We start from the raw sequence: 24,672 nt of genomic DNA, 5'->3' as shown, positions 1-24,672 counted from the left end.
ACAATCAAAAAGTTGTCGTCTTTGCTCTCTATACTCACATACAGAGACACATACCTCGATACACATACATTATACATGCATACATATGTATAATGTACCTATGCATATGTATGTATATAATATGTAAAAGCCTCTTTCAAGTTTTTCATTAAAATGATGGATTCAATGTTGAGATTATTTCACAATAAGTCAAGCATCATTAATAGAAAATAGCTATGAAATTATTAGAATCTAGCTATGTTAAAGACTGTCATTAAATGGTATGATTTCCAGGATTTTGCACCAAAATTTAAGCTATTGGATACCTTTCTTGAGAGCATGAGACTACTTCCCTTCTGAATTATTACTCTGCCTGATGACATTCAAATGTGACTGTGTGAAGTCAGAGGCCCGCATGTGTATCCCACCTAACACTGAGATTCTTACAAATGGTGGGAGAGCAATTGAAATGGTTGTGTGCAAACTCATTTCTCCTTGAAACCATCATTAGATGGCATATCTCACTGTGGTGTGGTCTCCATGAGATCTGCCAATTATGACAGTATCTGACAACTTAATTAAGCAGTGGAATAAAATCCTGGGAAGTACTACAGCAGGGCTAATGTTACTCTATGGCAGGGTTCTGCCCCAGAGCTAAGTGAAAGCAAGGAAGGGAGATCTAAGATGACATTGTTCTCTGCAAATATTTCCAAATAGTGAAAAAACAGGTCTAGAATTGTAATGGCAGTATGTTCGCTCGAAATTATGCTGTTCCAAATTCAGACAACGGACCATCATGAAGGCAGTAGAGAGATTAAGTCTGGTTTCCTGGAATTTTTTGGCAGTGTTTAAATTGCTTAAGTTCCCTAAATCATAAATTAAGATTTATTTGACCACTTCTAAGTAATTCAACATGATTGTACTGGAAGTTTTGTTCTTCTCTTAGATCACTGACTTAAGAACATTATTTTCTGGATAATCTCAGTTGCAATTTTAGACATTCATACATAAATGTTAATTCTGTCTTTAACAAACCTGTGTAATGATACATCCATGTTGGAAAAATGCTGACAAATTCAATGGACGTTAAGGTGTGTAAATGCTTTCAGATGTCCAACACTGAGTTTAGAACCACACAACTACTTGGTACTTTGTCATTGCATATTTTCCCCATTCCGTAATGACTTCCTGTGCAGATGACAGTGTGTTTTCTCCACAAAATTATTTTCAGTGCAGCTGTTTTGGTGACTAAGTTTTGCAGGAGCTTTTAAATCAAATGCACCTTTAAAATCTCCAAACACAACAACTTTAGGCCCTTTGAACATCTTACTCTTTTTCTCTTTTCTCCTTCCCTCTTCTCCTTTAAAAATAATCTGGAAACTTAACTCTCCTTTCCCATAAAGGAGAAATCAAAGAAATCATTTAGACCTAAAGTAGTACATTGTTTAACTGTTGTACTCTAATCTGGCTATACGAATTACACCACATAAATTAGTGTTCCAAATAGTAGATCTTTACTCTAATTTATAACTAATATTTTATATTTTCCTCTGTTTGTCCTTGTGGTGGTAACAGTAGTGGCAGTCGCTTAGCATGATAAACTTTACTTTTACCTGATGATTCAGCATCTTGTTTGTGTGTATGAGATTATTAGACTTGACATTAAACATTTGGAAGCTATTTTATAATAGGTAGACTGTGCCATCTCAACTCTGAGTAACCTTTCTCCCTTTTTCCTCATGTTCTGCTATTTTATTTTTATTTTTGATTCTAATCTGAAATCTAGGGAGTTGGGTAAGTAAGCTTATAAAACACATCTGATGATGGTAATCTGTAGCAGCATAGTTACTATAATGCAGTTTAATTCTTTGATTTTAAAACCAGTGAGAGATGACTGCACAAGCTAATGCAGCCAATATATCTGTGCCCATCTCCAAAGGGACAATAACAGAGAAGAAAGATAGATTCATCAACAGGACTCAGTTGGCAATTGGCTAGTCATATGCAAGCCACTACCCACCCTGCCACCTATGATCAGTTTCTCCCTCCCATTTTCCATAAGGTCCCTATCTTTGCTCAGGCTATCAGATGCACCCCATTAACTTGGATGAATGCTTGTGAAAGAAAATGTCTACCAAGTTGTTCTCAAAGTATGGTCTGTGGAACAAAAGCATCAGCATCACTTGGGAACTAAGTTAAAAATGCAGAATTTCAGTTTCAACCCCAGATACACTGGGTCTGAGATCTGAATTTTATCAGATTTCTTTGTACATCATTGTTTGAGAAGCCTTGGAGAGTTCCTACTCTGAAAGTTGCTGGGGGTTCCCAGCCAAGACATAGTTTAAGAACTCAAAAGATTGGAGGAAAACTGTGGGAAGATGGCAGGGTAGGAAGCTCCAGGAGTAATTCCCTCCACCAGAACAACCATTACATGGGCAGGAATTGTCTGGATCAACTATTTGGAAACTTTAGAGTCCAGTAGAACAGCATCCAGGGAAGGGTGGGAGGAAGAGGCTGGTGAATTATGGTAAATACCAGTAAATTGCTCTCTCCATGAAGTGGTTACTGTTGTCTATCCCCCACTCTCACAGCAAGCAGCAGTGGAGTCTGGCCCCTGGTGCAACTTGCTGGTGCCATAGAGGGACATAAAAATCCAGTTCCCCTAGACCTGGCGGGGAGCCCAGTTGTGGAGAGCCGTCTCCCGGGACGGGCATAGCGCATGCGCTGTAAACCTGCTCCAAAGTCCCCCCGCCCATCGAGTGGTGCCAAGATGGCGCCCACATCCTGCTTCCGCTTTCTGATGTATGTAACCACCCGCTGTATTCACCAATCATGCTTGTGTGCGTGGCGTTAGCCCATTGGATACACGCAAGGTTTATAAGAAAGTTCCCGGGCAAAGCTCGGGGAGACAGCCCACAAGGAGCCGCGCCTGACGGCCGCATCGAGGTTGTTCTCCCCCGAGGTGTCTCGCCCCGGGTGGAACCTGTAAAGAGGATGATTGCCTAGTTCCATTAAAAGCCTACATGCTTCACTGCTGCGAGTCCAGAGTGATCACGAGTGCGTCGGGTAAGACATTGTCCGCACCCTCTCTCCCCTTATCTCTCTGGTCCCCATCGCCGGCCGACCGAGGACTCGAGGCGGGGCGGAGAGAGCGCCGGACAAGTGGTGGCCCGTACGGGGAACCTCATTCGCGTTCCCCTCGACCCGACGGAGACGTGCTCCCGGGATCCGTGGTTTGACCTCCGCGACTGATCACCGCGAGAAGGTAAGCACCCCCTTTCCATACGAGGACTAGGGCCCGTGGGCGTTCAGGTAGCCCCGGGGACTCGGAAGAGCTCTCCGAGTGATTACAAGACAGTGCCGGCTGCAAGCATGGGGCAGTCCGGGAGTTCACCCCTACTAACCCCCTTAAAGACCCTTTTGAAGCAGCGGGGTATCTCAGTTAGGAAAAGTTCTCTCCAACGATTTCTTGATGATGTGGCCACTTTTGCCCCCTGGTTTCCTTGTTCTGGCAGCCTTAATCTGCCCTCTTGGATGAAACTTGGCCGTGATATAGACCGAGCGCGCCAAACGGGTGTCTGTTTGGACCCGATTCTAGTCCTTATATGGGAGACTGTTAAGGGCCATATCGCTCCCTCCACGTCACAGTGGAAAGGCCCTGACCCGGTGCTCGGCTGGGCCGGAGGCTCTGTTTGTGTTTTTCCCCAGGAACCAGGACGTCAACCGGTGTGGGTTCCGGAAAGACTGGTGGGAACCGTGGCATCACCTGGGGAGGCCGGGGAGCAGCTGTCAGAAACGCCAACGAATATACGGCCTGGGCCATTGGACCAAGCCTCCGGCCTTCAGGGACTTGAGAACATTAGGGAATTGAAGCCTGTTAGTTTCGACCTTTCCACACTGGGCGAGACTGTAAAAAATCTGTGGGACCAAGTCACCTCTTGGTTCTCTTGGCCCAATTTGACTAATTGGATTCTCTTGATGGTGGGACTATTGGTGGGATTAGTCATTGTTAAATCTTTGCTAGAACGCCTGTTTCAAGCGCGGCAGTACCGTGTTACCACTATGATGGCCATACCCCATCCTGGCCGCCTCGGGCGGGGCACTCGGGAGCGAGGTTTGTAGCTAAGCGCGCAGCTGTGTCCCGGGTATAACGGGCGACGCCAGCAGTCATAATTTTTGTCTCAGGTAGGTCCCTAAGGCAGAGTCATAGTTGTGGCCAGACTTGACTCTAGCCAATGCATAGGGACGCCTAGTGACGCCTCCGACTCTGGTTAATGCTATCCCTGCCCCCGCCTTTGTCCCCCAGTTGCAAGGCAAAGCACTGCAGGGAGAGTCATGTTGTTTCCAGCTCACGGACTCTCCTGTCTCCATATGAGGTGAGCATTCTGGTCGGTGCTAGAGGCTCCGCCGCTAAATGGCTGAGACCTAGTCCAGACTCCCCAAAGCACCGGAACAAATTGTGAGCCATCTGGGTTCACGGGAGCACACTCATCACTGGGGACACTGGGTCGATATAAATAATAAAGGGGGAGATGTGGAGAGCCGTCTCCCGGGACGGGCATAGCGCATGCGCTGTAAACCTGCTCCAAAGTCCCCCCGCCCATCGAGTGGTGCCAAGATGGCGCCCACATCCTGCTTCCGCTTTCTGATGTATGTAACCACCCGCTGTATTCACCAATCATGCTTGTGTGCGTGGCGTTAGCCCATTGGATACACGCAAGGTTTATAAGAAAGTTCCCGGGCAAAGCTCGGGGAGACAGCCCACAAGGAGCCGCGCCTGACGGCCGCATCGAGGTTGTTCTCCCCCGAGGTGTCTCGCCCCGGGTGGAACCTGTAAAGAGGATGATTGCCTAGTTCCATTAAAAGCCTACATGCTTCACTGCTGCGAGTCCAGAGTGATCACGAGTGCGTCGGGTAAGACATTGTCCGCACCCTCTCTCCCCTTATCTCTCTGGTCCCCATCGCCGGCCGACCGAGGACTCGAGGCGGGGCGGAGAGAGCGCCGGACACCCAGTCTGATCACTGATCTCTGCTTTGGATTAGTTACTTCAGATCACTGGGGGCCCAGCTATGATGGTGGCCATTGTTCCTTCCTGCCCTGGACAAATGCAGGGCAGAGGAGACCCAAAGATGGTATAGTTCCTCAGAGCTGTGGAGGACATTTGAAGGACTACATTTGATGGGCAGGTGCCAAGTCAAGAAAGCACAGCTTTGGGGAGTCATGGAAGAAACTCCTGGCACCATTCCTGGCCCCTCCTTGTTTCCCTCCCCAGGGGCATTTTGTAGCCAACTGGTGCTCCCATTGTGGATACCTGGCATTGTTCCAGCTAGGAAATACTGAATTGGGAAACTCTTCTCTGGCACACTACTCCCTACCCCTGAATGTGCCCTCCAGGCAAAAAAAAATTTTTTTTAAGAAAAAAATTGCAGTGGGTGGCCTGGGGCAAAGGCTTACCTGCTTTAAGTCCTATGGTGGAACCCTTCCTGGAAGGTAGAGAGGACAGTCAAACTCCTGAAAACAGGGAAACTCTTAAGGACAATTGCAAGCACAAGCCCAGGACAAGACACAGGGAGGACACAGCACTTTGCATTCGTTGGGCTGACCTTCCTGATAAGAGGACTGAACTCATGGAGAGTACCAGCCACGGCAAAGCCAATTTAGAAAGATGGAGAGAGGTAATTTTTGCTTAGGTTTGCTTGGTTTTGTTAGCTCATGACACTCAAGAAAATCTGTGTCATATCACCAGCTGGATACAAACTCAAGAAATAGACATCTCAGGGAATAAATCTGAGAGTTAACATTTTAAAATAATAAAATGTACAATGCGTAACAAAAGATTTTAAGACAAGCAAAGAAATAGGAAATAGTGGTCCATCAAAGGGAAGAGGACAAAAATCCAGAAAATATCAAAAAAGAATATCAGACTGTGGACATATAGAACAAAGACTTAAAAAAATTTCTTCAACATTCCAAAGGAGATGAAGGAAAATACAGAGAAAGAACCAAAGGATATCAGATCAACAGTCAATATGCTCAGGAGATGAGGGAAAATACAGAGAAGGAACTAAATGACATCAGCAAAACAATGAATAAACAATATGAGAATCTTGATAAAGAGATAGAAACTTTAAAAAGGAACCAAACAGAACTTCTGGAGTTGCAGACCACGATAACTGAAATGGAAAACTCCCGGGAGGGCTTCAACAGCAGATTGGAGCCAGTAGATGAAAGAACAAATGAACTCAAAGACAAGTCAACGGAAATGAGTTAGGCTGAGGAACAGAAAGAAAAAGAATAATAAAAAGTAAAAATAACCTAAGAGACCTCTTAGACACCATCAAACATACCAAGATAGGCATTATTGGAGTGTCAGAAGGAGAAGAGAGGAAGGGCAGAATGAATATTCAAAGAAATAATAACAGAAAGCTTCCAAAATTTAGCAAAAGACATAATTATGTACATCCAAGCAGCCTAGAGAATGCCAAACAGCAAAAACTTAAAGAGAAGTATGTCCCATCACATACTGATCAAACTGTTGAATGCAAAGGACAAGGAGAGGGTTCTGAAAGCTGCGAGAGAAAAGCAGCGTAATATTTACAAGGGAATACCAATTAGATTATTGTCAATTTCTCATCAGAAACCATGGAGGCAAGAAAGCAGTGGGTTGAAATGCTTGAAGTGCTGAAAGAAAACAATTGCCAACCAAGAATTTTATATCCAGTGAGACTTTCAAAAATGAGGGAGAGATTAAGACATTCCCAGATAAACGAAAGCCGAGGCAGTTCATCACCACTATACCTGCTATAAAAGCAATGATAACTGCTTTACTTCCAACCTGTTCCTACTTATCTTAGGTTAGTTGTCTTTTTCTTACACCCTTGTTATGGTCTCTTTGAAATGTTCTTTTACTGTATGTTTTTTTTTTTTTTTTAATTTTTTTTCCATATAGTTGATTTAAAAAAGAAAAGAAAGTTTAAAAAAAAAAAAAAAAAAAAAAAAGGAAAAAATTATGTAGTGCCCCCTTGAGGAGCCTGTGGAGAATGCAGGGGTATTGGCCTACCCCACCTCAATGGTTGCTAACATGACCACAGACATAGGGGACTGGTGGTTTCATGGGTTGAGCCCTCTACCATAGGTTTTACCCTTGGGAAGACGGTTGCTGCAAAGGAGAGGCTAGGCCTCCCTATAATTGTGCCTAAGAGCCTCCTCCCGAATACCTCTTTGTTGCTCAAGTGTGGCCCTCTCTCTCTAGCTAAGCCAACTTGGCAGGTGAAATCACTGCCCTCTCCACTACGTGGGATCAGACACCCAGGGGAGTGAATCTCCCTAGCAACGTGAAATATGACTCCCGGGGAGGAATGTAGACCTGGCATTGCGGGACGGAGAACATCTTCTTGACCAAAAGGGGGATGTGAAAGGAAATGAAATATGCTTCAGTGGCAGAGAGATTCCAAAAGGACCCGAGAGGTCACTCTAGTGGGCACTCTTATGCACAATTTAGACAACCCTTTTTAGGTTCTAAAGAATTGGGGTAGCTGGTGGTGGATACCTGAAACTATCAAACTACAACCCAGAACCCATAAATCTCGAAGACAATTGTATAAAAATGGAGCTTATGAGGGGTGACAATGGGATTGGGAAAGCCATAAGGACCACACTCCACTTTGTCTAGTTTATGGATGGATGAGTAGAAAAATAGGGGAAGGAAACAAACAAACAAACAGACAAAGGTACCCAGTGTTCTTTTTTACTTCAATTGCTCTTTTTCACTTTAATTATTATTCTTGTTATTCTTGTGTGTGTGCTAATGAAGGTGTCAGGGATTGATTTAGGTGATGAATGTACAACTATGTAATGGTACTGTGAACAATCGAATGTACGATTTGTTTTGTATGACTTGCGTGGTATGCAAATATATCTCAATAAAATGAAGATTAAAAAAAAAAAAGCCTCCATAACACTCTGGCAAAAAAAAAAAGCAATGATAAAGGGAGTTCTTCAGGCTGAAAAGACAGGATACTAGACAGTGGTTCAAAGTGGCATAAAAAAATAAAGACCTGGTAAAGGTACCCATTTGGGTAATTATAAATGCCAGTAAAATTATATTGTATTTTTTGATATGTAACTCCACTTCTTACTCCCTACAGGTGCTAAAATGTAAATGCATAAAGCATAATGATAAATCTGTCATTTTGGACATATAATGTATCTTTATATATACATATATATCTTTATATAGTTTGTAAAATGTCCAAAAGAGGTGGGGGTTGGAGGGGTATAGGAATACTGTATGTGTATGCTACTGAAGTCCAGTTGGTATCAAATCAGTTATGGTTGCTATAGATTTAGGATGTTAAACTTCACCTCATGGTAACCACAAGGAAAAAATATGGAAAATATATCCAAATAGAAATGAGAAGGTACTCAATAAATTACAATACAAAAAAAATCAAATAAATATGAAAATAAGTATTAATGGAAGATTTGAGGTACAAAAGAGTTATGCAACTTAGAAAACTAAATAGCAAAATGGCAGAAAGTTCTGCATTGACTTTAAATGTAAATGGATTAAACTCTTCAGTCAAAAGGCAGAGATTTAGCCTCATTCCAGATGAGAATGGGCACAGTTGATCATGGTGTCCAGAATTGCTAATGTGGCTAAACTGAGACACAGGTTATGCTTCCATCACTGTAAATTTATTGCAGTGGTGACAATGAGACTGTAACATATTTTTTCTAAGATCATGAATAAAAATTGGATGTAACAAGACTTTTCAATATTAAAAACACATTAAAGTCTAGTATATTTTAGATCATGTGCCAAAATAAAAATGTACTCCTTCTGAACAAAAAAAGGCAAGCTTGGCAGAATATATTAAAAACATGACCCAACTCTATGCTGTTTACAAGAGACTCACTTTAAATTCAAAGACATAAGTAGGTTGGAAGAGAAAGGATGGAAAGAAAAACATACCATGCAAGTAGTAACCAAAAGAGAGCTTGGTTACTGTTACAAGGGACAAAGACAGTCATTATATACAGATAAAAGGATAAATTCAACAAGAAGACATAACAATTATAAATATATATATGAACCTAATAGCAGAGCCCCAAAATACATCAAGTGAATACTGACAGATTTGAAGGGAGAAATCGACAATTCTACATTAATAGTAATAGACTTTAATATGCCACTTTCAATAATGGCTAGAACTATGGACAGAAGATAAATAAGGAAGTAGAAGAGTTGAATGATACCCTAAACCAACTAGACCTAACAGACATACATAGAACACCATACTACCAACAACAGAATCCACATTCTTTTTGGGTGTTCATGGATCATTCTCCAAGATAGATCATATCTTAGGTCACAAAATAAGTCTCAAGAAATTCAAAAATTATTGAAATTATACAGTGTATCTTCTCTGACCGCAATGAAATGAAGTTAGAAATCAATAACAGAGGGATAAAAGGGAAATTCACAAATATTGGGAAATTAAACAATGTACACTTAAATAACCAATGGGTTAAAGAGGAAATCACAAGGGAATTTAAGAAATATCTTGAGGCAAATGAAAAGGAAAATACAACATAACAAAACTTATGAAATACAGCAAAGACAGTTCTGGGAGGGAAATTTATAGCTGTAAATGCTTACATTAAAAAAGAAGAAAGATTTTAAATCAGAAACCTAATCTCAAAACTGGGAGAACTAGAAAAAGAAGAGCAAACTAAACCCAAAGGAAGCAGAACAAAGATTGGAGTGGAGATAAATGAAATAGAGAATAAAAAGCAAACAAACAAACAAAAAAACCAATAGAATTAACAAAAACAAAATTGGTTCTTTGAAAAGCTCAATAAAATTGACAAAGCCTTAGCTAGAATGACAAAAGAAAAAAAAAGAGGTTACAAATAACTAAAATCTGAAATGTAAAGGGGGACATTACTACCAACTGTGCTGAAATAAAAAAGACTCTAAGAGGATATTATGAACAACTGTATGCCAATAAATTAGATAACATAGATGAAATGGACAAATTCCTAGAAATGCACAAACCACCTACCCTGACTCAAGAAGGAAAAAAGATCTCAACAAACCAATAACTTGTAAAGAGATCGAATCAGTAATCAAAAACCTCCACCAAAGAAAAGCTCAGGATGAGATGGCTTCACAAGGGAATTCACCAAATATTCCAAGAAGTATTGACAGCAATCTTGCTAAAAACCTCCAAAAAATTGAAAAGGAGGTAACGCTTTCTAATTCACTCTATTAGGACGACACTACTCTCATACCAAAGTCAGATCAAGATACCACAAGAAAAGAAAATTACAGACCAATATCTCTTATGAATATAGATGCAAAAAATTCTCAACAAAATTTTAGCACACCAAATTTGACAGCACATTAGTAGAATTATACACATTGATCAAGTGGGATTTATCCCAGGTATGTAAGGGTGAGTCAACATAAGAAACTCAATTAATATAATGCACTACATTAGCAGAATGAAGGAAACAGCCACATGATCATCTCATTTTAAACAGAAAAATCATTTGACCAAAACCAGTACCCTTTTTTTGATAATACTCAGAAAACTAGGAATAGAAGGAAACTTCCTCAACATGATAAAGAGCACATATGAAAAACTCACAGCTAACATCATACTTAATAGTGAAAGAGTGAAAACTTTCCCTCTAAGATCAGGAACAAGGAAAGTGTGCCTGCTGTCACATTGTCAGCATTGTTATTCAACATTGCTCGAACCAGAGCAAGTAAGTAAGAATTAGAAGTAAAAGGCATCTGTGCTGGTTTGGATCTGTTATGTCCCCTAGAAAAGCCATGTTCTTTAATGCAATCTTGTGGGGGCAGACTTATTAATCTTTTTGATTAGGCTGTTTCCATGGAGATGTGACTCACCCAACTGTAGGTGAGACTTTTTGATTAGATGATTTCCATGGAGGTGTTAACCCTGCCCATTCATGGTGGGTCTAAATTAGATCACTGAAATCCTTAAGAGAGCTAAGAGCCAACACAACACAGAAAAAGAAAGCCATTTTGAAACACAACCCGGCAACAAAGGACCAGCAGATGCCAGCCACGTGCCTTCCCAGCTAACAGAGGTTTTCCAGACACCGTTGGCCATCCTCCAGTGAAGGTACCCGATTGCTGATGTGTTACCTTGGACACTTTATGGCCTTAAGACTGTAACTGTGTAACCAAATAACCCCCCTTTTATAAAAGCCAATCCATCTCTGGTGTTTTGCATTCCGGCAGCATTAGCAAACTAGAACACTCCCTATCATCCAAGTGGTCACTTCTGAGTGGGCACACCCTGCACCTATGGTATGTGGCAGCCTTAACAACTGGTCTCCATGTTTCTATGCCTTCTCAGAGCTGTTGGCATGGTAGTTTCCCTTAGGCATGTGGCAGATTTGTTCCCTCGCCCATCATGTCCCTGAAAGAATGGGAGAATACAGTTAGCTCCACTTAATACCAGGCGAGGCTTTTGGGCATCTGGGTGTTCAAGAAAGATCATTGCCATGGGGGAGGGTTCAGACATGCTGGATTCTAGCCCTATTTTGCTGCCCATCTCTGTGTTATCTTAGTTAAGTTACATCATTTTCATGATATAATGTCATTGTAGTAAATTGACATTTAGGGGACTCTTAGTTAAGCTACATCATCTTCATGACATAATGTCATTGTAGTAAATTGACAGTTAGGGGACTCTGACCCAGGTAGTCAGTGTCCCTTGGAACTCCCTCCAAAAACCAGTGGATGAACTGGAGCTATTTTCCACATTGGTCCAGATGTTCATACATGTAATTATCTAATAAAATGCAGTCTGTTGGACAATATTTTGCAATCTTGTATCCATATGAGAGAATTTCTAAAAGAAGCACTCGAAGGATGACCTCCATCTCTAATCTTTATCTGTCCCACATCCCTAGAGAATAGAGATTAAAAAACAAAACAAAACAAAACAAAAAACTAGCTTCAAAGGCATAGGAAAACCTATCAAAAACAAATCCATTTTATTTCCATTTGAAGCTAGTTTTCCTTTCAAATGATAATTCTACTATTTAAATGTCAAAGTGTGACCTGTGGAATGGCAGCATAATCATCACTTGGGGGCTGGTTTGAAAAGCAAGTTCTTGGATCCCACCCAGACCAACTGCCCCAGTATCTCTGGAAGTGGAACCCAAGCAACATGTATTTTCACAAGCCTTCTAGGGGACTTGGATCTTTGGTAAAGTTTGAGGAACACAGGAGCTTTTAAAACTCGCAAAGTATCTTTGTGAACAGCATGTTATTTAATTCTCACCATCACCCAATGACTGTCTCTAGAGTAACTACATTTACTCCTATTTGATATATGTGGACACACAGAGAAGTTGAATGACCTGTGTTCATACGGTTAGCTTTTTGTATTTATTTATCTGTTGGCATATTATGAATATGGCATAAAAATATTGCATTGACTTTTTCCTCCAATAAAACTAACTCCAATTTTACTACCTATTTTTGGTCTAAAGCCTATAACCCATGTTCTTTCAAGTCCGTTAAGAAAATTGATTAGATGAATCTAATTTTTCGTTTATCCACTTGTTTCTTGCTACCTTGCCCAGTAGGATTTGAAGTAACTGCTGTCTACTTGGGATATATTGGGAGGCTTAGTATACACCTTTAATAAAGTTTTAAAACATAAATGGTAAAATATATATTTAATAAAACTTTAAAAGATAAAATTGAAAGTTCACAAAGCAAGAAAAAATTAAAATTATCCACATTTCTCCCACCCATCATTAGCATTTAGTTTGTTTAGGTTCATATTCAATAATTACATTTTTACATATGTGGAATCATGCTATACATGTAGTTTCCTTGAACTTCTGATTCTTTCCTTTATATATCTTGAACATCTTTCCATGTCCATAAAAATTCTTTTAGAATATTACCTTTAATGGGTGTGAAAATTTTATTTTATACATGAAGTACAGTTTAACCAATCCCCTATGGCTAAACATTCAGGTGGTTCCCAATTTTTTCACCCTTACATTCAACACATCTTTGGGAATTTGACACATTTTTTTTTTCCCTTCAAGATCAATTCTTAGAGCATGGAATGGAAAGCATATTTCCAACTTTTTAAAGTTTTTACTTCCTATGGCCAAATCACCCTTATAGACACCTTTAGAGCTTGCTTACACTGTAAGTGTTCCATGTAAGGACAAGAAGACTTAGCTTGAGGAGGGAAATTCCAGGCCTGCCTGATGGTGCCTTTTCTTCTCCAGCCTGCGCGTCCCTGGGAACTGGCATGATGCTGAGTTCCTGGGCCACCTCCTCTATTGAAGAAGTGGCCGAGGCTGGTCCGGATGCGCTGCGCTGGCTGCAACTGTACATTTACAAGGACCGGGAGGTCACCAAGCAGCTCGTGCAGCGGGCTGAAAGGACGGGCTACAAGGCCGTATTCGTGACAGTGGACACACCTTACTTGGCAACCGCTTCGACGATGTGCGTAACAGATTCAAGCTGCCGCCACATCTCAGGTAGCGGTGGGGCTTTGGTCCCTTGGGCTCCCCAGCTGGCTTCCTAACCCTTTTGTCTCTTTCTAAAAGCTTTCTCCAGATTTCCAGGGGGTATCCCTGGGGATTGAGATCTTCATAAATGTGGGTTGCAAAGTGTGGTTCAAAGACATCTTCTAGAGGAATGATAAGATCTGGAGTCTAAAGATGGCTTTATTGCTAATCAATCATATTATCTTTAGCAATTCACAACCTTTTTTATGGGTGACAGGTACCTCAGCTATAAAACAGAACAGGAATCGCCCCTATACTTGTAAGAGTCAAATAAATGTATGTGCCCAGAGTGCATTTACGGGCTTTGGGAGGTATGATTTGCCCATAGATGGAGATAATTTAGCCCAGGCAACAGCTTGTTAATTTGATTCTGATACCATATTTTTTGTCTATTGAAATCAAAGAGCCACCTTTTGACTTTACTTTTAATTGTATTTGTTATAACTGGGGCTGGGAAGGTTGAAGAAACAGATAAATGAGTAGAGCCTAAAGAAACCACATGCCTACTTCATCTCCTACTTCTTTCAGCAACATTTCTCTTTCATTAAGTTTCATCCACAGATCAAGATTCACTCATTCATTCCCTCAATACGTCTTAGCAAAAACAATGTAGCAAATGATCTAAAATTGAGCTATGGTGGTGATCAGGTCATCTAATCTGCCCATTAGCAGAGAATTATTGTTCCCTTCCTCTCCCTGTAGTATTTTAGGATTAGAATCATCTCTAGGCAAAGCTAGTAACTTAGCTAACTTTATTGAGAAAGACCCCAACTTCCTTAAACTATAGACCTCATTTCTCCATTGTTATTTTTGTTTGTTTCTTTCCATGTTTCTCACTAAAATGCTCGTTGATTTTTCATACTGATGTGCGACTCATAGCTTTCAGGGTTATGAATATCTTAACAGGAATAAAAATCGTAGCTTAAATGGAAGACATTTTGATGATGGAGTTGCAAAGCATCTAAGATAAGGGATACCTGCTTGTAACCTCGACTTTCCACATGGGCCATTGCTTACTCTGTCTATCCATAAAGTTAACCCTTCTAAAAGATTCAAAATCTAAAAGACTCAAAATCAAATCAGTGTTCCATGTAAGGACAAGAAGACTGTTGGAAGCCAGGAATTTCATATACTTTATAGCCAGAGTTGGGGATATCTCAACCACCAGGTACATTCTTATACAGTGTTGTATAAATGTCACATCATTGACATATAGCTCTGTTGTGTGTGTGTCTATGTGTTTTAAACTTCTGTGCATTAAATCTTGCTGTTGAAACATGTGTCAATTAGCCATGAGATATTAAGTTCCTGATACTTTCAGGCAGGTTTAGGACACTTTTTCATACGTACTACCTATGGTGACGCAGTGATAGAAAAAGAAAGCATGTCCCCTGCCAGACCAGTCAATAAACCTACTCCACATGCCCCAGACACAGGGTCACCCAAACACCCTGCCTATAAGACAGGACAAAAAAAAAAATCAAAAGTCCCCGACATATTCCTACCTGATTCCAGATTCATCAGAAAGTAGATGACTTCAAGCTTCTCTAAGTATGAAATCTGTGTTCACATTATTTCTCTATTTTGATGATTTTATTTATTAGGTGGTCCAAAATCATTAGTTTCCTGCTATGTAGACTTCTGATCGGAAACATTCTTCAATATTTCCCCTTGGCCATTTGAAAAGGAATTTTCTATGCCTTTTCCTCCCCCTCCCTGTTTAACACTGCTATTACTAGTACTACTAAATAATGCAGGTATCTATTTAGATGGGGGAGATGACACAGTTGTTAACTCTGGCTGGTAACTCTCCTTTAGTGCCTGGGCCACTGGGTGAGAAGCGGGAGGGTTGATTTGCTTTTCCCCTTTTACTTCGCTCCTGGGCTCTTGCCCAGATGACGTGAAGGACCGTGAGACAAAGGCCCTTTTCAGCTGTCGGTGTGCACAGGAGCAGAGGATAAGAGACATCCATGAAGGAGGACTTGGTGCATGGACTGCTAGTCTCTAAATATCTTTGATTAGGAGAACATCACACTGATGATTGGGGCACAATAATGGCCTCTTAAAGACGCCCATGTTCTCAGCCCTTAACCTGTGACTGTTACCTTATATGACAAAATAGATTTTGCAGATGTGATAAAGTTAAGGATACTGATATAAGGAGATTATCCTGGATTATCTGGGTGGGCTGAATGCAATCACAAGGATCTTTATAAGAGGGAGGCAGGAGAGTCAGAGTCAGAGGAGATAGAGGAGGGAAGCACAGGTCAGAGTGATGGGGCCAGGAGCCAAGGGATGTGGCAGCCTCTAGAAGCAGGAACAGGTTCCCTGGCACCTCCAGAAGGAACACAGCTCTGTGGACACCTTGAGTTTAGTCCAGTGAGACCCATTTTGGATTCTGCCCTACAGAACAGTAAGAAAATAAGTCCACATTGTTTTAAGCCACTAAATTTGGTAATTTGTTACATATGGCAGCAGTAGAAAACTCATACAATAACACTTTCTCAGCTATTTTCCTCCTTAAGGTAGCTTCCCCCTGAGGCCAGCACTGATTACCATATTTACAATTTCAGTGGCAGAGAGATTCCAAAAGGAGCCGAGAGGTCACTCTGGTGGGCACTCTTATGCACAATTTAGACAACCCTTTTTAGGTTCTAACGAATTGGGGTAGCTGGTGGTAGATACCTGAAACTATCAAACTACAACCCAGAACCCATGAACCTCGCAGACAACTGTATAAAATTGTAGCTTATGAGGGGTGACAATGGGATTGGGAAAACCATAAGGACCACACTCCCCTTTGTCTAGTTTATGAATGGATGAGTAGAAAAATAGAGGAAGGAAACAAACAAACAAACAGACAGACAAAGGCACCCAGTGTTCTTTTTTACTTTAATTGCTCTTTTTCACTTTATTATTATTATTTTTGTGTGTGTGCTAATGAAGGTGTCAGGGATTGATTTAGGTGATGAATGTACAACTATGTAATGGTACTGTGAACAATCGAATGTACGATTTGTTTTGTATGACTGCGTGGTATGTGAATATATCTCAATAAAATGAATATTTTTTAAAAAAAAAGAAAAGAAATGAAATGATAAAGAAAAAAAAAACCTCTATATATGTTAAAAAAAAAAAAAGTGCCCAAGCATTTCAGCTAAAATCTCTATCAAAATCCAACAAATAGATGGATATCCACATGACTCTAGAAGAATTGGAATTTTCTATGGTCTTTAATGGCTATTTGAATACATGAAACCATAAGGCTAACTGTTCAATGCCTTTTGAGAAAACTTTGCCAATGGCTGGAATGGCGTTAGGTGGGATATGAATGTTCATGTCCTTGTGATAATACATGACACCCAGCTATTTTAGCTGAAAGTCCACTAAAATGTAAAAAGCATTTAGCTTAGCTTTGCATTAAAGAAAGTCTTATAGTTGTTTTTTAAAAAAAAAACCCTCAAAATTTGTGTGCCTGTATCCACTTAAGTTTATGTAAAATTTTGCTAGTCATGGTTCCAAGCTCTTTTCTGTGTTTAGTGGCATAGCTAGTGGGAGGGGAAGAAAGAGCTAAGATTAAGCCCAGAAATGCATAATATAGCTATAGAGTTACTCAAAAAGGAGACTGACTAACAGTAATTTAAAATGTTCAGAAGAGCCACTGTCATCATTCGAATACATTGCATCAGAGAAATGAAGCTTGCAACTAGAATTACAGCTGTAGGCAGCTAAGTCACCCATCTGCTGGCATTGTGCATTCAGACGACCAGTTAGTGGTCAGAAGTGCACGTGGCAAAGATTAGCCCCTCTTTTGAAGAACTGCCCAGGTCTAGATATCATGGTATTGGAGCAAGAAAAAGATTTCAGGCACAGGATGAGCCAGTAATCGATTCTTAGGGGTGAGTCAGAGAATATTGGTCTAAGCTGAGTTAACAAAATTAGACATTGGGAAGGCAGCAACTCAGAGGGGTTGTGTCTCAGTTTTGGTTCCTCTAGAAGCAGTGATTTAAGTGCAAATGTTTCATTTGAGAAATCAAGGGAATACTGGTGGAGGAGTGAAGAAGTGGGCCAAGGGAGGAAAAGCAGTGACCAAAAGGTATTTTATCAAGATAGTGACAACTGTGGACAACTGAAGCTTAATCTTGGAAATTGTGGGAGCTCATGTAGAACACCTGAGAGTTACTCTTCTAGAGGGTGAGAGAGCTGGGGTATTTACACACCAACATCCCTGACACTTCTAACCTGCTGTGTGGGTGGCAAATCAGGTTCCAGCAGCAAAAGAAAGACACAGGCAAATAAATGAAGGTGCTGACAGTTGGAAAGTTCATGCCCTGGTCAGCATTGTCCAACACGTTAGGTGATTTTCAGAGAGTAGATCAAGAGCCTCAAAGAGAAAAACAAAATGAAGAAGGGAAGGCAGGAACTGAGAACTTCTTTGCTGGGAAACTGTCCTCCCCACTCAACCCCACCTCCCCCCATAATAAGCAGGCCAGGAACGAGTCTAGAGTATGGCAATGGTCATACTGCTGTTCCAAACTCTTCTAGAATTTTCCACAAGGGCAATAGAAGATGTCCTGGAGTAAGATGTAATAGCCAGTATGCAAGTGAGATCTGAACAAAGGGAAGGAGATCAGGAGTCAGGAATCCCAGGCTGGAGCCCCAGGGCCAACATTTGCTACTTTTATACTTGGGGACCTCTCTTTCTGCACTTCTGTTTTATTTTCTATGTAAAAGTATCAATCTTACTTCCCAAAAGCTTATTAAAGAAAACATTGTGATAATATGGTATATGAAAGCCCTTTGCAAATTGTAAAGCACCATGCAAATATTCATCATTATGATTAATTTCCACCTCTGGCTTAAAATAGCATCGAGTCTACTGTCTACAGCCATAAACTGGCTTTAAAAGGAAGAGATATATGAACCGGGCCACATGTTTTTCCTTTAAACTGATTTGTTTGTATAAACAGAGACTAGGACGTAAAATAGACTTTAGTGACCAATTAAGTCCACTAGATTGTCACATTTCGCCTGGAGTCCTACATCAAAACATAGAAAGTATTCATACAACCTACCTATAGATGGTGGAGGACAGAACAGCCAATTTATTTAAAAAGGACAATTTTTCATTTTTCCTTGAATGAATAACTGTAAAGATAGATTTAACCTTGAGAAGTTTCTCATTTTATATATATCTTTATTTCAGAATGAAAAATTTTGAGACCAATGATTCAGCATTTTCTCCTAAAGAAAATTTTGGAGACAACAGTGGACTTGCTGCATATGTGGCCAAAGCAATAGACCCCTCTATCAGCTGGGAGGATATTAAATGGCTGAGGGGAGTGACAACTCTGCTGATTGTTGCAAAAGGCATTTTGAGAGGTTTGTCTATTTCTATACTTGAATCCATACTGATTTTATGATCCTATGTAGATATGGCCATGATATTTTTAAGGGAAAAGAATTAATCAGGAAAAATTAACATGGAAATCAAAAGAGACATTGCATCTCTCAGTTCTTTCTTTCAATATTAGTGAGTGAGTATCTCCTCATTCTTGGGTGATATTCTGAAAAATAACTGGACTCTCATGAAGTAAGAAGTTACCATTTCAAAGTATTGGGATACTGGGATACTATTGTTCTGTTTTTTGGAGCTGTCACTGTATCATGGAGGTAGACAAGAACTTGGTAAAATGTCTTAAATTCATTGGTTTGGTTGAAAGCTGAAACAGTTGCTCTCAGACAAAAGAGAAGCCCTGAGGATGGAATTATGATAGCTAGACCTGTTTTCAGAGCCCTTTCTTTTTTTCTCTTTTTTGCTCTTTGCTGCCTCCAAGAAGTAATGGCTAAGACTAATTTTTGAGTACGGTGAATCCTATATCACCATACTCATGGCTGACTGTGACACTAAAATCCTCAAGTATCTAGTCTAGAGTATTTATTAGGGAGCTTGATGACTTCCCCAGCATCCACATGTATTCAAATCCCACAGGGAGGAACCACTGACTAGGATAATTTTGGAGTGTAAATGTGTCCACCCACAAAAATGTTTTCTGGCCTTTGAACCTTTCTTTTTTTTGGAATGGTTAAATAGATAACTGCCAAAATCATATATATTTTTTTTCAATGAACTATGTAAGTGGCTTTTGGAAGAGAGATTCTATTAACTTATCTTTCAGTCTCACAAGGATTTAGAATCAAAACATTTTCTTAGGTTTTACTTGAATGTGTGTGAGACACATGGCCCTGTTTATGACATACTCAGCATCTTGTCTACTTTATTTAAACATATGGTTGCAGAAATGAAGCTCACAGAAGTGAGATAATGGGTTCAATGCAGCTTTGAGTTGTGGAGATAAATTTGAATCCAGATGTGTCATAATCTGTGCTTTTTAAAAACATATTGTTACATTATTTCCTTCTGATCATTTTCCTAGTTCAAAGATTCTGTGGATTATATTTCAATAAGTATATCCTGGTGTTAAACAACTATTTCACTTACCTCACTTACAGCCGTATTATCATCCATGATTAAGTGCTACTTACTAGAGCCAAACTCAACTCTAGGAACCAAAGGGCATTAACCTGAAAGTTCTGTCTCATTCATTCACCCATCCATTCCCTCATTCATTCAATTATTCACTCACTCACTCATTCTTTCCGTAAATATCTATCATGCTTACAATAGTTTGGCTTCTAGAAGTACATTATGTAATTATCTCACCTAGGAACACCAACCCCACCAACATCACCACCACCACTACCACCACTACAGCCATGACCATGACCAGGACCATCACCATCACCATCATACCACCACTATCACGACCATCTCCGTTTTCCAAATGGATCCTCTGACTTGTTTCTACACATCTTTATAATGTCTCTCACACACACAGTAAGTAGCTCAAATATTTATTGAGTAAAATCCCTCAGTTAAAACTATATGGAGAGGCAGGGCAAGATGGCAGACTGGTGAGCTGTATGTTTTAGTTACTCCTCCAGGAAAGTACGTAGAAAGCCAGGAACTGCGTGGACTGGACACCACAGAGCAATCTGACTTTGGGCATACTTCATACAACACTCATGAAAACGTGGAACTGCTGAGATCAGCGAAATCTTAAGTTTTTGCGGCCAGGGGACCCGCGCCCCTCCCTGCCAGGCTCAGTCCCGTGGGAGGAGGGGCTGTCAGCTCCGGGAAGGAGAAGGGAGAACTGCAGTGGCAGCCCTTATCGGAAACTCATTCTACTGATCCAAACTCCAACCATAGATAGACTGAGACCAGACACCAGAGAATCTGAGAGCAGCCAGCCCAGCAGAGAGGAGACAGGCATAGAAAAAAAACAACACGAAAAACTCCAAAATAAAAGCGGAGGATTTTTGGAGTTCTGGTGAACATAGAAAGGGGAAGGGCAGAGCTCAGGCCCTGAGGCGCATATGCAAATCCCAAAGAAAAGCTGATCTCTCTGCCCTGTGGACCTTTCCTTAATGGCCCTAATTGCTATGTCTCTTAGCATTTCAATAACCCATTAGATCTCTGAGGAGGGCCCTTTTTTTTTTTTTTTTTTAATCCTTTTTTCTTTTTCTAAAACAATTACTCTAAGAAGCCCAATACAGAAAGCTTCAAAGACTTTCAATTTGGGCAGGTCAAGTCAAGAGCAGAACTAAGAGAGCTCTGAGACAAAAAGCAATAATCCAGTGGCTGAGAAAATTCACTAAACACCACAACTTCCCAAGAAAAGGGGGATGTCCGCTCACAGCCATCATCCTGGTGGACAGGAAACACTCCTGCCCATCGCCAGCCCCATAGCCCAGAGCTGCCCCAGACAACCCAGTGTGACGGAAGTGCTTCAAATAACAGGCACACACCACAAAACTGGGCGTGGACATTAGCCTTCCCTGCAACCTCAGCTGATTGTCCCAGAGTTGGGAAGGTGGAGCAGTGTGAATTAACAAAGCCCCATTCAGCCATCATTTGAGCAGACTGGGAGCCTCCCTACACAGCCCAGCAGCCCAGAACTGCCCTGGGGGGACGGCACTCACCTGTGACATAGCACAGTCATCCCTCAACAGGGGACCCGGGGTGCACGGCCTGGAAGAGGGGCCCACTTGCAAGTCTCAGGAGCCATACGCCAATACCAAGGACTTGTGGGTCACTGGCAGAGACAAACTGTGGCAGGACTGAACTGAAGGATTAGACTATTGCAGCAGCTTTAAAACTCTAGGATCACCAGGGAGATTTGATTGTTAGGGCCACCCCCCCTCCCTGACTGCCCAGAAACACGCCCCATATACAGGGCAGGCAACACCAACTACACACGCAAGCTTGGTACACCATTAGACCCCACAAGACTCACTCCCCCACTCACCAAAAAGGCTAAGCAGGGGAGAACTGGCTTGTGGAGAACAGGTGGCTCGTGGACGCCACCTGCTGGTTAGTTAGAGAAAGTGTACTCCACGAAGCTGTAGATCTGATAAAGTAGAGATAAGGACTTCAATTGGTCTACAAATCCTAAAAGAACCCTATCAAGTTCAGCAAATGCCATGAGGCCAAAAACAACAGAAAATTATAAAGCATATGAAAAAACCAGACGATATGGATAACCCAAGCCCAAGCACCCAAATCAAAAGATCAGAAGAGACACAGCACCTAGAGCACCTACTCAAAGAACTAAAGATGAACAATGAGACCATAGTACGGGATACAAAGGAAATCAAGAAGACCCTAGAAGAGCATAAAGAAGACATTGCAAGACTAAATAAAAAAATGGATGATCTTATGGAAATTAAAGAAACTGTTGACCAAATTAAAAAGATTCTGGATACTCATAGTACAAGACTAGAGGAAGTTGAACAACGAATCAGTGACCTGGAAGATGACAGAATGGAAAATGAAAGCATAAAAGAAAGAATGGGGAAAAAAATTGAAAAAATCGAAACGGACCTCAGGGATATGATAGATAATATGAAACGTCCGAATATAAGACTCATTGGTGTCCCAGAAGGGGTAGAAAAGGGTAAAGGTCTAGGAAGAGTATTCAAAGAAATTGTTGGGGAAAACTTCCCAAATCTTCTAAACAACATAAATACACAAATCATAAATGCTCAGCGAACTCCAAATAGAATAAATCCAAATAAACCCACTCCGAGACATATACTGATCACACTGTCAAACACGGAAGAGAAGGAGCAAGTTCTGAAAGCAGCAAGAGAAAAGCAATTCACCACATACAAAGGAAACAGCATAAGACTAAGTAGTGACTACTCAGCAGCCACCATGGAGGCGAGAAGGCAGTGGCACGATCTATTTAAAATTCTGAGTGATAAAAATTTCCAGCCAAGAATACTTTATCCAGCAAAGCTCTCCTTCAAATTTGAGGGAGAGCTTAAATTTTTCACTGACAAACAAATGCTGAGAGAATTTGCTAACAAGAGACCTGCCCTACTGGAGATACTAAAGGGAGCCCTACAGACAGAGAAACAAAGAAAGGACAGAGAGACTTGGAGAAAGGTTCAGTACTAAAGAGATTCGGTATGGGTACAATAAAGGATATTAATAGACAGGGGAAAAATATGACAAACATAAACCAAAGGATAAGATGGCTGATTCAAGAAATGCCTTCACGGTTATAACGTTGAATGTAAATGGATTAAACTCCCCAATTAAAAGATATAGATTTGCAGAATGGATCAAAAAAAATGAACCATCAATATGTTGCATACAAGAGACTCATCTTAGACACAGGGACACAAAGAAACTGAAAGTGAAAGGATGGAAAAAAATATTTCATGCAAGCTACAGCCAAAAGAAAGCAGGTGTAGCAATATTAATCTCAGATAAAATAGACTTCAAATGCAGGGATGTTTTGAGAGACAAAGAAGGCCACTGCATACTAATAAAAGGGGCAATTCAACAAGAAGAAATAACAATCAAGGTGCCACAAAATACATGAGAGAAACACTGGCAAAACTAAAGGAAGCAATTGATGTTTCCACAATAATTGTGGGAGACTTCAACACATCACTCTCTCCTATAGATAGATCAACCAGACAGAAGACCAATAAGGAAATTGAAAACCTAAACAATCTGATAAATGAATTAGATTTAACAGACATATACAGGACATTACATCCCAAATCACCAGGATACACATACTTTTCAAGTGCTCACGGAACTTTCTCCAGAATAGATCATATGCTGGGACATAAAACAAGCCTCAATAAATTTAAAAAGATTGAAATTATTCAAAGCACATTCTCTGACCACAATGGAATACAATTAGAAGTCAATAACCATCAGAGACTTAGAAAATTCACAAATACCTGGAGGTTAAACAACACACTCCTAAACAATCAGTGGGTTAAAGAAGAAATAGCAAGAGAAATTGCTAAATATATAGAGACGAATGAAAATGAGAACACAACATACCAAAACCTATGGGATGCAGCAAAAGCAGTGCTAAGGGGGAAAATTATAGCACTAAACGCATATATTAAAAAGGAAGAAAGAGCCAAAATCAAAGAACTAATGGATCAACTGAAGAAGCTAGAAAATGAACAGCAAACCAATCCTAAACCAAGTAGAAGAAAAGAAATAACAAGGATTAAAGCAGAAATAAATGACATAGAGAACAAAAAAACAATAGAGAGGATAAATATCACCAAAAGTTGGTTCTTTGAGAAGATCAACAAGATTGACAAGCCCCTAGCTAGACTGACAAAATCAAAAAGAGAGAAGACCCATATAAACAAAATAATGAATGAAAAAGGTGACATAACTGCAGATCCTGAAGAAATTAAAAAAATTATAAGAGGATATTATGAACAACTGTATGGCAACAAACTGGACAATGTAGAAGAAATGGACAATTTCCTGGAAACATATGAACAACCTAGACTGACCAGAGAAGAAATAGAAGACCTCAACCAACCCATCACAAGCAAAGAGATCCAATCAGTCATCAAAAATCTTCCCACAAATAAATGCCCAGGGCCAGATGGCTTCACAGGGGAATTCTACCAAACTTTCCAGAAAGAACTGACACCAATCTTACTCAAACTCTTTCAAAACATTGAAGAAAATGGAACACTACCTAACTCATTTTATG

The 24,672-nt window shown here is 40.5% G+C and overlaps 1 protein-coding gene and 1 non-coding gene across 2 annotated transcripts in view; both read left to right on the top strand.

Annotated features, from left to right (window-relative positions):
- LOC119515256 (hydroxyacid oxidase 1-like) overlaps positions 1-24,672 on the top strand; it is a 66,782-nt gene that overhangs the window by 14,189 nt on the left and 27,921 nt on the right. Inside the window, 3 exon segments of the mRNA XM_037811133.1 lie at positions 13,215-13,477; positions 13,480-13,534; positions 18,771-18,946. Of these exon segments, the coding sequence (XP_037667061.1) occupies positions 13,215-13,477; positions 13,480-13,534; positions 18,771-18,946 (494 nt within the window).
- LOC119516238 lies at positions 8,579-8,711 on the top strand. Its single transcript, XR_005213246.1, has one exon. It is a non-coding gene; the product is annotated as a small nucleolar RNA SNORA1 (small nucleolar RNA).

This window comes from Choloepus didactylus, chromosome 19 (genome assembly GCF_015220235.1).
Source record: "Choloepus didactylus isolate mChoDid1 chromosome 19, mChoDid1.pri, whole genome shotgun sequence".
Classification (NCBI taxonomy): Eukaryota; Metazoa; Chordata; class Mammalia; order Pilosa; family Megalonychidae; genus Choloepus; species Choloepus didactylus.
The sequence above is the reverse complement of the archived record's forward strand: the minus strand, read 5'-3'. Positions and strand labels throughout refer to the sequence as shown.